The sequence below is a fragment of the Leishmania mexicana genome, chromosome 20 (genome assembly GCF_000234665.1).
Source record: "Leishmania mexicana MHOM/GT/2001/U1103 complete genome, chromosome 20".
In the NCBI taxonomy this organism is placed as follows: domain Eukaryota; phylum Euglenozoa; class Kinetoplastea; order Trypanosomatida; family Trypanosomatidae; genus Leishmania; species Leishmania mexicana.
The window spans coordinates 282,203-296,160 of NC_018324.1; the positions used below are offsets into that span (position 1 = coordinate 282,203).

At 57.9% G+C, this 13,958-nt stretch overlaps 2 protein-coding genes across 2 annotated transcripts; both read left to right on the plus strand.

Moving 5' to 3' along the window:
* Nucleotides 1–414: 414 nt before the first annotated feature.
* LMXM_36_0820 (ADP-ribosylation factor-like protein) lies at nucleotides 415–1,320 on the plus strand (the record flags this gene model as incomplete). The annotated part of the gene is made up of 1 exon (XM_003874378.1): nucleotides 415–1,320. One exon carries the CDS (start codon nucleotides 415–417, stop codon nucleotides 1,318–1,320), a length of 906 nt encoding a protein of 301 aa, XP_003874427.1.
* A 2,706-nt stretch (nucleotides 1,321–4,026) lies between these two features.
* On the plus strand, nucleotides 4,027–9,834 carry LMXM_36_0830 (conserved hypothetical protein; the record flags this gene model as incomplete). Its single annotated transcript, XM_003874379.1, has 1 exon — nucleotides 4,027–9,834. The coding sequence occupies one exon, from the start codon at nucleotides 4,027–4,029 to the stop codon at nucleotides 9,832–9,834; it is 5,808 nt and encodes a 1,935-aa protein (XP_003874428.1).
* Between the last annotated feature and the right edge of the window lie 4,124 nt (nucleotides 9,835–13,958).

A 13,958-nucleotide genomic window follows, 5' to 3' on the forward strand; every position in this document is an offset into this window, starting at 1 on the left:
CTCTCCTTTCTCCTCTCTCCCTCTCCTTCGTTCGCTCTCCATCCGCGGATGCGATGTGTCGCCCCGAGCGCGTGTACCTCAACGGTGTTGTTGGGTCTGGATGCGTATGAGTGAATTCGTGTCTGGTTAATGTTCCATGTCTGCGTGACCGCACTGTGCGTAGCCAACTTAGAGAGGCTGCGCCCTCCATAATCGACTGAGCGCACCCACGATTGACCGTTTTTCTTTTGTTTTGTCATCTGCACCACTGCTATCACTGCCACAAAAAAAAGAGGAAGCGAGACGCGCACGTGCTTCCTTGGCGCGATCCCACGCCTGCCTCGCGTGCGTGTGTGTGTGTGTGCCGCACCTTTGCTTGACAGCACGAAACTCAACGCCATAGACACCTTTCCTTACACGCGCGCGTCGGCAATCATGTCGAAAGACGACGCGAGTATTGCTTATGCCAAGAGGCACAACATCCACCATCTGTTCGAGCTCATGGCGACCAAGGTGCTGCTGAACCGTCCCGAGAACCCCTTTGCGTACCTTCGCAACCTCCTCAAGGACGTGGAGGAGTCCGAGAAGAACAGGGTCCCGTACGATCCCACCCAGGTCCACTTCAACAATGACGTTAGTGCCGCAGCACCGCCGGCGGGAGACAGCGGCGGCAGTGGCGCGGCGGCTCCAGCAGCGACGCCGACCTCCGCGAAGAAGGAAAAAAGAACGGTGACGCTAGCCACCTTTGGTCTCGACCAGGCGGGCAAGACGTGCGCCCTTTCCGTTCTGGAGAGCGGCGAGGCGGACACGAAGTACACCCCGACCATCGGGTTTTCCCCGATCAAGTTCCCGCTGGACGACTACAACTTGTGCGTCTTTGACCTCGGCGGGGCCGCCAACTTCCGCGGCATTTGGGTGCACTACTACCACGACTGCTTCGGTATTGTGTACGTCATCGACTCGGCGGCCAGCGATGAGCGGGTGGCCGAGTCGCTCAAGGTGCTGCACGAGACGCTCCAGCACCCGTACGTGAAAGGGAAGCCACTCTTGGTGCTGGCAAACAAGAAGGACTTGCCGGAGAGCCGCGGAGTGGGAGTGGTCCCCCAGGGCTTTCTCGAGGAAGCGATGGGAGAACCCACCGCGCCGCACCGCGTGCTAGCGACGTGTGCCATAGAAGATGACCCGACCTTGGTGGAAGGTATTGAGTGGCTGCTGGAGGTTGTGTCGAAGGAGTACGACGCACTAGTGAAGCGGGTGGCGAAGGACAGCGACGAGGTGAAGAACGAAAAGGCTCGCCAACGGGCTGCCAGGCTGGCCGAAATTCGCGGCGAGAACAAGTGACGAAGACCCGGGCCCGGGAAATGGCTCTACGGTGGTCTTCCCGAGACCTGCTGCTGACTCTTTGCCGTCGTCACCGTTGGTTCTTGCCTGGCTTCGCTGCACGAACCATGGAGGCAGCGTGCTTCCATCTTTGGCTCCATGCTTGGGTCCGTCTGTGTATGCGTGTCTCTTTGCACATCCCGATGTTTCACGGTTAACGATAGATCTGTACGAGTGCGAGCGTTGCTTGGGCCTGGTCGCCTTTTTTTCGTTGTTTGTGTGTCGGTGTTGTTGTCCTGCTCCCTCTTCCCCGCTGGGTGGAATGAGGGTTTCCTTGTTATCCCTGATTTATCACGTAGAATACCCGTGACAGCGGCAGGTGCGCGATTGTTGTTTACTAACCGTTCTCCTGCATAGCCGTAGTGTCTCCCCATTCCCGAGACGTCCTCGTCCAGCCTGTGTGAGGTACCCTTCCCGCTACTGTCGCAGCTCAAGGGATGGCAACGAGGGCATGGGTGCCTCTTCCCTCAAAGAGGTGCGCGGCTGCACTTGCCTTTCCCCTTCCATTTGTCGGCAAACCGGACGCCTTTTGGAGTCTGCCTGCGCCCCACTCATGCAACGGGGGGGGGGCTCTACGGGGAGAGGTCCAGGTGACATGAAAGACATGCGGAGACCAGCGGGATTTTTCAACCAAAGAAAAGCGAAGGGAAAAAGGAAGAAGGGGGATTCTCGCATTGCGACTCTAAATGTGTTTTCTCTGTGTGTGTGTGTCTCCCTTTTCTTTTTTTGCCTCCTGTCTTACCTTGCAAGCTCAACACCTGTCAAAATCCTCGTGGATCGTGCGGCCGTCGCTCTCACTTCCCTGCCCCACCCCCTTCCCTCCTTCAACCCTCTCTTTTGCTTCCTCCCGTGTCGTGTGCAACTCTCATCGCCGCTTCCCCGCCCCCTCCCGACGCCGTGGATAACAGGGCAGGAACGCTGCATGTGAACGTCGTGCTCCAATCCACTACACACATACACATACAACACCCCCCCCCCCCCACGCGCACCTTAGGTGCGAGTACAGGCGCCCCGTGCACACTCGCGCACACCAGCAGGCAAGCACCGGGGCCGCCGCACTCTCTCGATATACATAGAGAGAAGGAGTGCGTCTTTTACGTAGCAACAGGTAGGGTGCTTCTACAGCCGTCGGCGCAAATTCTTTAAAGGTGAATCCGTTGTAAGAAGAGAGGAGGAGTGTAGGGACACAACGAACAGGATCAGTTGTGTGTGCCGTTGTCCACAGGCGGCATCGAATGCGCAAAGACGGATAGAGGGAAGGGAAGTTCGACGCACAAGCACGCACAGGACACAGGAGCTTCCACGAAGCGAAGCAAAGACGAACCGCAGATACAAAGTCGCTAGTGGGGGAAGCGGCACACTGAGGCCGGAGAGTCTACTGTCACCATCATTTCATTATTTGACGGACATAGCGCCCCCACACCCGCCTCCTCTGGTCCTCCTCCTCTTTTTTGTAATTATTTTTTTCTTTTGTGATGCGTGTGTGTGTGTCTTGCCGCCTTTCTCATTTTCGTGTTATTCTTGTTTCGCCCCTAGCAATCTGCTCGTCTTTTCTTTTGCCGCGATCATCTCGCTGCATCCCTCTCCACAGATCGGCTCGCCGACTTTAGCATCGCCGCCACCGTTACTCTTTCCCTATCTCTACCCCCCGTCGCCGCGCATCCAGAAACTGTGGAGTCATCCGTTATACACGAACACACACACACAAATACACGCGCGCTGACCCACACCCGCCTACCCACCCCCTCCCTCTCTCCCCCCATCACACAGAAGCCGGCACTCTACGTGGATCTAGTGGGCACGCTGTCCTGAACCTGTCACTCCTTCCTTGTTTGTTTGTTTCGTTTCTTACTATTCTGTGAGTTCTCTCTTGGTGTTCCTGTCTGCACCCTTTTTTCTCTCTTGTGTCGTTGTAGTTATTTTGGTTTCGTGGTCGAACATATCCGCCGCGTCACCAGCGCGGGCCACTGACTGCGCTGCCGCGCCCTTCCATGATTGCGGCCTGCGCAGCGCACCATTGCCAGGCGCAGTCCCGCGTGGATGCTCAGACGTCGTGCATGTGGTCTACTCCATTTGTACGCTGTTGCGTTTTTCGTGTTATTAAACCACTCTTGTCTCCCTTCACCCCCACAGCCTCATTCACTCCTGTTTTGACGGCGGCGACCTCATAGACGCACGCACTCTTGTTTGTCTTTTTTTCTTTCTCCGCTCCGCTCACACGTGCGCGAAAAAAAGGCAGAGGGAGGCAGGGGTGCACAGTCAGCCTTTGCCGTAGCCCATACCCGTTCTCTGTTTCTCTCCCCCCGCCCTCCTCTCCCCTCCCTCTCCGCTCTCTCCTCTTCTGTACCCTCTCTCTCTGCCGGCCTTGCTTTGCTCCCCTCCCCCCACTCCCCCTTGTTCTTTCTCTAGACTTACAAGCAGTTTTTCTCTGTACTTCACTCTGCTATCTTGAAGCGCTCGTGCTTTGCTTTAGCTCCTTTTCTTTTACGTCTCGTGTACTCAGCCCCTCCCCTCCCTCCCCCCCTTTTTTCTCGTTCTCTTTTTTTGTCTCCCCTCCGCCGCTTCACCTGCCCCCACCCCCTTCCTCCTCCTCTCCTCTTCTCTGCACTCTCACCGGGGACGGCGTTTTCTTTTTCCTCCTTTTGGGGTGTTTTCAAACGCTTAGACATGCCAACCTCTTCGCAGGCTTCTGCTTCGTCGCGCCGTGCTAGCACCACGAAGCCAGGGCCGCCACCACGCGCCTCCAGCACCGCACCTCCGCTCCCAGCGCGCTTCCAGAGTCATGCGCAAGCCAAGCTGTCCAGCGCCACAACGTCGCGGCGCGGTTCAGGAATCCCAGAGCTGATCGGGACACGACGCGACTCCTCCATTGGCGCCACCAGCACAAATCCTCGTCTTCGGGGCGGTAGCGTGATCGATGCCGCCGCAGCGCAGCGCAGCTCTTCAGCTCCACGGAACGCGATCGACTTTGCCTCCAAAGAGAGCCAAGAGGCCCTGAACCGTCTGCGCCGCCTCTTCTTGCCAGTAATGATGCGCGTAATCCTACGTTCTAGGAGACGCTCGCGCTGGAAAGACGGACAGCCGCCTCGGCAGTACACTCCTGAGTCGGTGGTTGCCGCCATCATGCGCACCAAGTCGCTCCTTGCGGATTGCCCGCAACGAATGGTGGAGAGCCTGGCCGCCGGCGCCACGTTCATGTCGCTCACACCCAAGGAAATCATTGTGTACGCCAACGAGTCGCACGTGTCATGTGGCATTGTGGTGCTGCTCTACGGTCAGTTGGAAGAACGGCGCCCCGAGCCGGGTGGTAAAAAGCCTAAAACGGATGACGGCGGCTCTACACGTCCCATTTGCACGCAGCCGCATAGACTGCACAAGGCGATGAACGTACTCTGTCTGATGCCTGTCATGTGCGAGGATCGTGCCACATCGTTCCTCGCGACTCGCGAGAGCGAGGAGGCGGATGTCGCGATAATCTCCTCACGCTGGTTCTGGGAGGTGACGTACAGCATGACGCAGGCGTCGCCGACCACCGCCGACGTGATGGGGCGCATGCTACGCGAGGTTGTCCTGCCGCATCGCCGCGACCTGCTACTTGTCGATTACTTTCCCACCTCTGTGGTTCTTCTCCGCTCGTGGATGTGGTCAATGCTGACGGCGAGCGACCGCGTCAAGCTGAGTCGGTCCATGGAGGTGCGCGTTCTCTCCGTCGGCGATGTCCTCTTCGATGAGGGCGATTACTGCCCGTACATCTATGTCGTGCGCCGCGGTGCCCTCCACGCGATCGTAAAGGGCGAGACGCTGGCGGTGCTGGAGGCGGGCACCGCTGTAGGGGAGGAGAGCGTCCTGTTTCACGACAGGCGCAACTGCAGAGTCGTCGCCGTCACCGTGTGCGAGATCTACGCTCTGCACGCGCATCACCTTCTGCGCCGCTTCCTCAAGTACCCTGAGAATGCCCGCCGCATCATGGCGGCTGCCGTAGAGCGGCAGGTGTGGTGGATGGAGGAGGGCCGAACCCGCGACGTGTTCGGTCTCGTGTCCATTTTGAGCGGCGTACCATGCCTGGGACACACGACGGACGCCATGCGGGAGGAGATTGCTCAATGCGCCTCCGTGCTGATCCTCCCGCAAGGTCACACGCTGGTGTCCACAAACACACCCTGCACCTTCTTCTGTGTTATCGGTCGCGGCTCGGTGACGCTGATAAGCTCGGTGAAGGCCGCCCCCGTCGCGGAGACGCCATCTAGCGCGAACGGCATTGACCGCAAAGGCGAGTCACAGCCGAGTATGCGACGCTCTTCAGGGGTGAAGCAGATGGGTACCCCACCGACCGAGATGCGGCGAGAGTCTCGCAGCGCCGGAGACTTCTTTGGCGAGCTATGCTTGAAGCCGCACCTGTGGCCCTATGACGTGGTGTGCGACTCCACAGTCAGCCTCTGGCAGTTTGACCGAGAGGCGGTGCTTAGGGTGCTGGAGAGGAACCGCGCTGATGCGCAGGCGTTAGAGGTGAGCCGGCAAGGCATTGGCCTCTACCGTACCCAACGCGGCGAAACCAGCATCATCGACGGCTTTGAACCTCCCGCCACCCCCAACGCATCTACGAATGGATGGCGTTCGTACATTGGCGGCCAACGCAGCCGTGCGCAGTCAACCGACTTCTCGACAGCGCCTCCAGGAGCGCGCAGCAGCAGCGCTGGCAGTCGCTCAGGTAGGCGTCTCTCTCTGTCACATGTTGCTGCACCAGAGTGGTTTTCGAGGGGGTCGCCCTCGGAAGGCCTCACCCCGCGTGGAGGCAGGCACGCGGGTGTGGACTGGACACCTGAGCAGTGGACCACGTACGCCATGACGCGGCTGCAGGATGGGCTGCGCGCTGAGGACGCAAAAGAGATCCCGCCCGCACCCTCCCGCGAGCTGCGTGGCGTGGACAAGGAGGTGGAGAAGACCATGAACGAAAAGGTGCTCCAGCTTGTTGCCGTGCAGCCGGAGACGCCCCCCAACCCGGCTGACTGCGACATTAGCGGAGACTCGAGTGAGCTGCAGTCGATCATTGTGGGGCAGCTCTTCCTCATTGTGACGGAGAAGCAGTCAAGGTTCCTGCGGCAGGTGAACGACAGCAACGTCCGTCTCATCACAGAGGACGCGGATACGCAGCTCGTGGGGGAGCTGAACGACAGCCTTGGCGATATGAGTGCCATGGACGCCATGCACAACTCAGAGGCACTGGTCGAGGTGACCGAGGTGGTACAGCTGGAGGATATCAGCGCGTCGCCGCTGGAGGGCAGTCGTTTTCTGCCGCAGCGCGCGATGCCGTCGTTGTCCGTGCGTGATTCCACTGATGTTACGGATTATGTTAATGTGCACCGCGTCGACGATGGCCTCAGCGTAGAGGCCAACGGTGGTGCGCAGGCGGGGTGGCTCCTGCCGAACACATCAATCAGTCGCACTCGTCGCTCCACCAGCGTCGGCGCGCTCGGCGAGGCGAGCGGCGTCTTCGGCGGATCGTGGAACCCGCGCTCGTCCCTCAATCGCAGCCACTTTCTGCGTCCGTCATCTGCGGTGCCGCCGTCGCCGCGCTGCGCCAGCGGACGCGATGACTTGCTGTCACCGGGGGCTATCGGCGTCATGCGCCCCGCGAGTTCTAGCGAGCCTCGAGTGATGCCACCCATGCGTACGCGCCCCGCGAGTGTGGACTTTAACCAGTTCAACAACAGGCTCAGCGTTGATCGGTCCACCTCGATGCTGGATCGTTACGTCAAGATTGAGGATCAAAACTACTTCGACAACTTCGTCAAAGTGCTTCCGCTGCAGCGGGACGAGATGTGGGCACCGGATGGGGTGAGCACGGACAGCGAAATGGGCACCAGCTCTATGGTGCTCCTGCTTCTCCACGTGCGCAAGTGCGACTACTTGTCTGCTGAAGTGATGCAGCGTTGCGCGCGGCCCATGGTGAAAGTGACACTGGGGGAGCGTGTCCTGGTGCGTACCTCCGTCATGAAAAATTGCACGGCACCGCGCTGGCCGATCGAGCACTCGTCCTTCATTAGCTTTGTGCGGCGCGGCACCGACATCGTCTTCTCCGTCTGCGACGCGGATGACGAAAGTCGCATTGTGTACCAGGCCTCCTTCTCGACGGCGAGTATACACGAGAACGGCGGGGTGGAGCAGAGAGCCATGTCGCTGACGGAGCTATCGGTAACGGGCTCCCCTGTCAACGCAGAGATGGATGCCGATGTGACGAGCACAGAGTCGAGTGGCAGGATTCAGAAGAGCGCAAGGAAACCGCGCCTGGCAATGACCATGCTAGCGGTGACAGCTAACAAGTACAAGGCGCTCAGGCAGTACCTCGAAACGAAAGAGAAAGTGATCGTGGACCCTCCGGGGACGCCAGAGAGCACGAAGTTGTTCCTGCAGGTGCTGTCGGTGGAAGGCCTCAAGCACCGCATTGAGGCCTTTGTCACCGCCTCCCTCTACAACGGCGAGACAAGCACGACTGTGCTGAAAACCGAGCGTGTGATTCCAAAGACACGCAGCCCCGCCTGGCCCGGGGAGACGAGCTTCGTCATAATCTCCGGCGAAGGCGGCATCTTGTCGTTTGACCTGCACCACAAGGAGGCTGTTATCGGCTCCACAGAGACAGCGGTAGACGAGCTTATTTTTGGCGGAGTAGGGCTGAGGCGGCTGCCGCTTCTTCAGGCGCAGACGGGCAGGGTGGTGATCGGCCACCTCGTGGTGGGCGTCCTGGGAGCGAGGCTGGGGGATAGCGTCGAGAGTCGAAACCGCGACTGGGTGACGCACCTCGCCGTGGAGCAGCTCTCGCTAGCGAGGGAGGGCTTCTCCATCAACCCCGATCCATTCATCGTGCTCCGTAGCGGCACTGGGGCAGAGCTGATGCGCACACCGCTCGCCTTCAGCGCCTTCGAGGCATCCTGGTCGATGGCCGAGGCAAGCTGCCTGCTGCAATGCCCGCGCCTCTGCGGTAGCACAGTGTCCTACCAGCTAGAAGTATGTGACAGCGACGAGAAGGAGGTTATTGGCCGCGCGACAATCCTGCTGAGCGATCGCGGCCTTGGCCGGGACCATCTGCACGATGTTTCTCTCAATCCACCCGGCCGCGGTGTAGTGCGCCTGCGCAGCTTTTGTCTCCCTGTCTTAGAGCTCCCAGTGCGCGGCGCAGCTGACAAGGCCTCGGCGGCTGCCGCTCTCTGCCCACCGTTCGCCTCTCAGCTGCACCTCTCGGAGTCCGCGACACTTCTGTTGCTGCACATGAGCGGGTGCGCCAATCTGCCCGGCGGCGCGACGGTCGAGCTTCAAATCGACGCGATCGGCACGCTTTCTATTGATGCGCAGCCGTACTTACGCACCGCTGTACAGGAAGCGACGACGGCTCTGCAGTGGCCCCTCTCAAAGGCGAGTGTGCTGCTGCGGATCCCGTCACGGGTGGGTGTTTACGACAGGACTGGAGACGAGGTTGGCCTCTGCCAGTGGGGGTGCCGTCACCAGTGCCACTTCGCTGTCTACGACGGCGTCGTGGATGACGTGAGTCAGATTGGCCAGGTCGCTGTCCCGCTTTCGCAACTGCTGAACACCGCGTTGCACACGTATCCCCTCTTCCCGCGATGCATGGACGCAGGCGGGGGAGGTTTAGACCAGGAGCCATCCGTTGGCACAACAGCGCATCCACGCGTAGCGGCCGAGAGGACGTCGGGCAACCTGCAGGTCTTCACGCTGCTCGGCTCCCTCGACCACGAGGTGCGCGGGACGGCGGAGCAAGAGCCTGATACGCCGTCGACGTCCGTCCCCGTCGTCGGCGGCGATGCTCCGCCCGATCAGCTGCCGTACTACAATCCGGAAAGCGCCGATATCACTGCTGCGAGGCCGGCTTCCACCCTCCCCACGACGGTGGTGCTGAGTGTCAGCAACATCTGCCATGTCCTGCCGAGCGCCTCAGAAAAGTATGTCCACCTCGTGGTACGTCACGGTGCCACCGCTGTCTTGTCAGTGGAGCGGCAGATGGGGGTGCTCAGCCACGCCGAGTGGAGTCCGGCGGAGGCGTCGGCCGTGGTGTCCTGCGAGACGCTTCCGGCGGACGCGGCACTCGTGGTGGAACTGGTGGCGATGGATGTGGTGGAGGGGGGGAACGAGGAGGAGGAGGACGGCAGCACCCCCTCGGCAGCTGCTGCAAAGGCGGAGTCGACCACGAGGGGTAGGGCGCGGCATCGCACTATCACCAATGGAAGCGCCTCTGCCGCCCATCTGCCACTCGGCCATGCTCAATTGCCTGTATCAAGACTGTCCTCTGTCGAAGCGGGTGAGGTGCGGGTGGTGACACTGATGCTGAGTAGTTCTCAGCGCTCGTCCTCCCTGCCAGAGACGACAGGGTGTCTTCCCAGGGTAGCGCCATCGATGCGTGCTCCAGAGGATGCGCAGGTCGTCTGCCCGACCGTCTCGTTCTGTATCTTTGGCAACCGCGTCTAGGCAAGCTTGGCACAGTGTGGCGGCAGAGAGGCGGAGGAGGGATACCCGAGAAGGCTGCTGATGTCGAGAGAGACAGGGGCGTCTGCGTCGCTATCGTTGGCACTCCAACTGTTCGGTGGTTCCTTCGTCGCGCTTCCTATCATAGGTGGGGGGGGAGCGTAAACAGATGCGCGATCTGACGTTGTCGCTGAGGCCGCGGTCGGGGCTCGGCCACGGTCTTGTACACTCCGCATGGCCATACGGCTCCGCCGATCACCACTGGCGTGAAATGTGTCCCTGTGTTTTCCATGCGGTCTTCAGCACTTTTTTTTTGGACTGTATTCGGCGTGGTTTGCATGTGTCTGCGTGTCCGTTGCGTGGTATTGAGGGCCGCTGCCATTGGTATATGCGCGCTTTTGTTGTCGGTGGCGGTCGCGCACTTTTTTTCGTTCTGTGCTCTGACTGTTACATCACCGCTCTCACCATCTTCCCTCCCTCGTTGTTCTGCTAACTGCACCATAGACGCACACACACCCTCCTGCATGCTGTTTTTGTTGTTTCTGAAAAGGGTTTTCCGGCACCTCGACGCCGCGCGGGACCCCCCACCCCCACCCCGTTCCGCTCCTCTCTGTGACTCTTTCCATTCCTTGGGCTGGCGTATGACGGCTGTTTTGTGTAATCAGGCGAACCCCAGTACTCCAGCTGGCGTGTCCACGCGCTGACGTGCAACAGTATCTGCGGAATGTTGGCGAAGAATGACCCCATCAGTCCCGATCACAAACATACGCACAAAGGCAAGGCAAGAAAAGAAGACATTGTGTGCGCTACACGACCCGATCGACGTGCATTTTCTTTGCTTTTCTCACACGAGGTTCAAGACACATGAAGGCTGGCGACAGAGAAAGTGAGCCGAAGGGCAGAAGCCATGCGTGACAGTCCAAAAAGCAGCGAGACCTGCGGATGCCGGCGCTTTGGAGACGCCTGTTCTTCTTTCCCGGGTGCCGCCACTTTTAGACGGATACCGTATAACCCCCTGCCTTTGCCTCTGCCTCTGGATTTCCTCGACAAACTGGGTGCTGAGCTCTCCTACACAGACCGCGGAGCTCGTGCACTGTCGCTTCAGCTCCTGGTCATTGGTTGTCTTCATCACTGTCTCTCTTTCCACTCCTCTACTCTCTCGCCTGTTCCTATGTTTTTCCCCTCTCTTCCTGGCACACCCACCTACCGACATGCACACATACGAACACACCCACACACATACGCCGTACTACACGCCAAGTCCACACGCTTGCGTAGTCTTGTTGTTTTTATTTTTTTGATCTGTTTCTTTTTTTTTTCTTACTCTCCTTCTCCTGTTCTTTGGCCCTTTTCTCTCGCCGTTTCTGACACCCTCTTGGCTACACCCCCCTCGGTGCGTTTCCTGACACCCCTCCACGTCCCACTCTCCCGCGGCCCTCGCTCTTTTCTCTGCCTCCGTTTACTTTGCTCAGTACGATCTATTTCTAGTCACACCCCGACCGAATCTTTCCTGTGTGCATCGTGTATCTGTACGTGTAGATGTGTACGTGTGGATGTGTTCGTGTATGCACTGAACAGGATCCTTAATTCACCTTTCCTGTTTTCTTTGATTACGGCAATCCCGCACCCAGGCATACCGTCCTACGTGCACTGGACCCCTCCCCTTCAAGTAACTCTGTAGAGGCACATTGCCTGTTCTTTTTTCGCTCGTCAGAGCTTGCATTCCTTTTTGCGTGTTCTGTTGCTGGCTCGTTGTGCACCGCAGCGGTTTTCTATTTCGTTTTCTTCTTCGTGCTTGGCAGCTTTTCCTCTCTCTTGTTTCTCATCATCTGCTGGTCTTCTTAGGCTGCCGATTACCGAATACGACTGCCCACCACCACCACCACCGATTTCTTTCGGACATTCTGAAGCCGTCCAGTCAAAAGAAGACACCCGACCACCGTACATGGACTCGAAACACACACACACACACACACATACACTAACGCACGGGGCGGCATTTGGCGACACGCAGGGTACGCTTGCTTCACCTAATCGGAGGAATCAATCCGCAGCCTCGGGTAAGCACGAGCAAAGAAAAAAGAGAAGAAAGGTCAGAGAAAGAACACAGAAGGTGCCGCACCTCTTGTACTTGAACGTATATGCTAGCTCCATCCAAGAGAGAGAGCCAGTGACTGGTGGACGCTTGCAGAGCAACAGGCGCACGGACAGAAAAGCACGAGGGGTCAGGTCAAGGAGGGAACCGATAAGAAACGAGAAACAATCACCAAAGTAAGCCGTCCATCATTCCAGGAAATAATAGATCTGCTAGTTCGGTGGTTGCACACACTGATTGACCCTACGGGAGAATGGGCGAACCTGTAGCCATCACCCCGGTTTTATTCTTTTTTTACGTGTGCAGCACCCTTGCCCCACCACTAGTAGTGGCGTTGCTATTTCTCCTCCAGCGCGACATATCCTCACGGCTCCTCCCCCCTCCCCATCCAAAGGTGCACTGCTCTCTTCTTGCTGCTCTTGCCCCTTTGCCCTCCAACCCCGGTCTTTGTTGACTTGCACACGCTCTCGTCTATCCACTGACCCGCCTTTGGTTTCAGCAACGCCTGGAGTTGTTCGATTTCTCTCTTTTTTTCCCGCTCTGTAGCCGTCTCTGCGTGCTGCACTCTTCTCATCTGCGCGCTTGAAAGGCCGTTTTGACTGTCGTGTGAATCTTTTTCTTTCTCTTGTGTTGCCTACCGTCCTACTCGTCGGCTCCCCGCCGTGTGGCCTGTTCGCACACGAGAGTGTCTGTGCCGGTGTATTCATTCGTCGATCTTGGTGTGCAAGTTTGTCTGTGTGTACGCGTTTTCTGGTGCACCTTGTTTTTTTTTTACTGTCCCCGATTCTTCTTCGCTTCCTCGCTCTGCTTTTGGTCTCTCCGCCTTTCTTGCCTTCTTTCACCTTCTTTCTGTACTTGTTTTCCTTTATCGCACCCGTCGCATTTTCTCTCCCCTCCCCTCTACCCCCCCTGCTCGTTTCCACGGCTTTCATCTCCTGCCACCCACCCACTCCTCCACCTCTGTCTCCCTCTCTCCTACTATTCGCTTTCTCAGTGTGCGCAGCGTGTACGAAAGCTTGTTTGCTTCTTTTTGTTTATGTGTGTGTGTGTGTGTGTGTTCTCTTGGACTCATATAGCGTGTTTTGCTACTGTGCCTCGTCGCTGAGCTAGAGAGACGGTTGTGGTGTCTTTTTTGTGTGCTACACCCCCCTCTATCTTCTTTTTGTGGTGTCCTCTTGCGTGTTTGACGCATGCACGTCACTTTCGGTTCAACCCCCCTCCTGTCCTCACGTCTGGGTGTCGTCCCCTCCTCCCCCTTCCGCAGTGTACCTTTGTTTGCTTTCTTTGACCTCACCACTTGTGTTCTCGTCTTCTTTGTTTTGTGGTCAGCCTTTCTCTCTCTTCTCTTCCCCCTGCCTGCGTTTTTCTCAAGCACTGCCCATTTTTATTTTCTTCTGGCTCTCGTCGTGTGTGACGTAATCAGAGGGAGAGAGGTAAAAAGAACAAGAAACAACATAGCGGACCCACAGGTACAGGCACACCACAAGCAACAAATCGGCACGTCGACCATCACCACCACACAGACGAAAAAAAAAGCTGTGGCGTTGTGAGCTGAGGGCACGGTTCTGCTGACCGTTTCTGGTCAGTTTCGTCGGTATCTTCACCCCTACCTTCCCCCTTTCTCGATTGCCTTTTTTTTGGGAGGGGTGGGAGCTCTCCACGCCTGGGCTGTGGCGTCTGTTTCTTTTCCGTCCCGCTCATTAATCAACATCCATCTGCTTTATTGTTATTATTATTATTGCACGTTTTATTGTTCTCTACACTCTCTTGCGATTCCTGGTATTCGCGGTTGTCATCATTCATTGCTCGCGTGAGACTTCGTTGTTTGCTGTGTCGGCGGCCTGCAACGGCAAGCAACAGAGTTGGTAAAGAAGACCACAGCAAGGAGTAAGAGGCACTGAACAGACTGCTTGTGCGAACCCCGATTAGTTGAATACACAAACACACTTCAAACTTATATATAAAAAGGCCGAATCACTGCTACGCTTGCTGGACCTTCAGTGACAGAGACACACAAGTAGTCCAAGAGGAC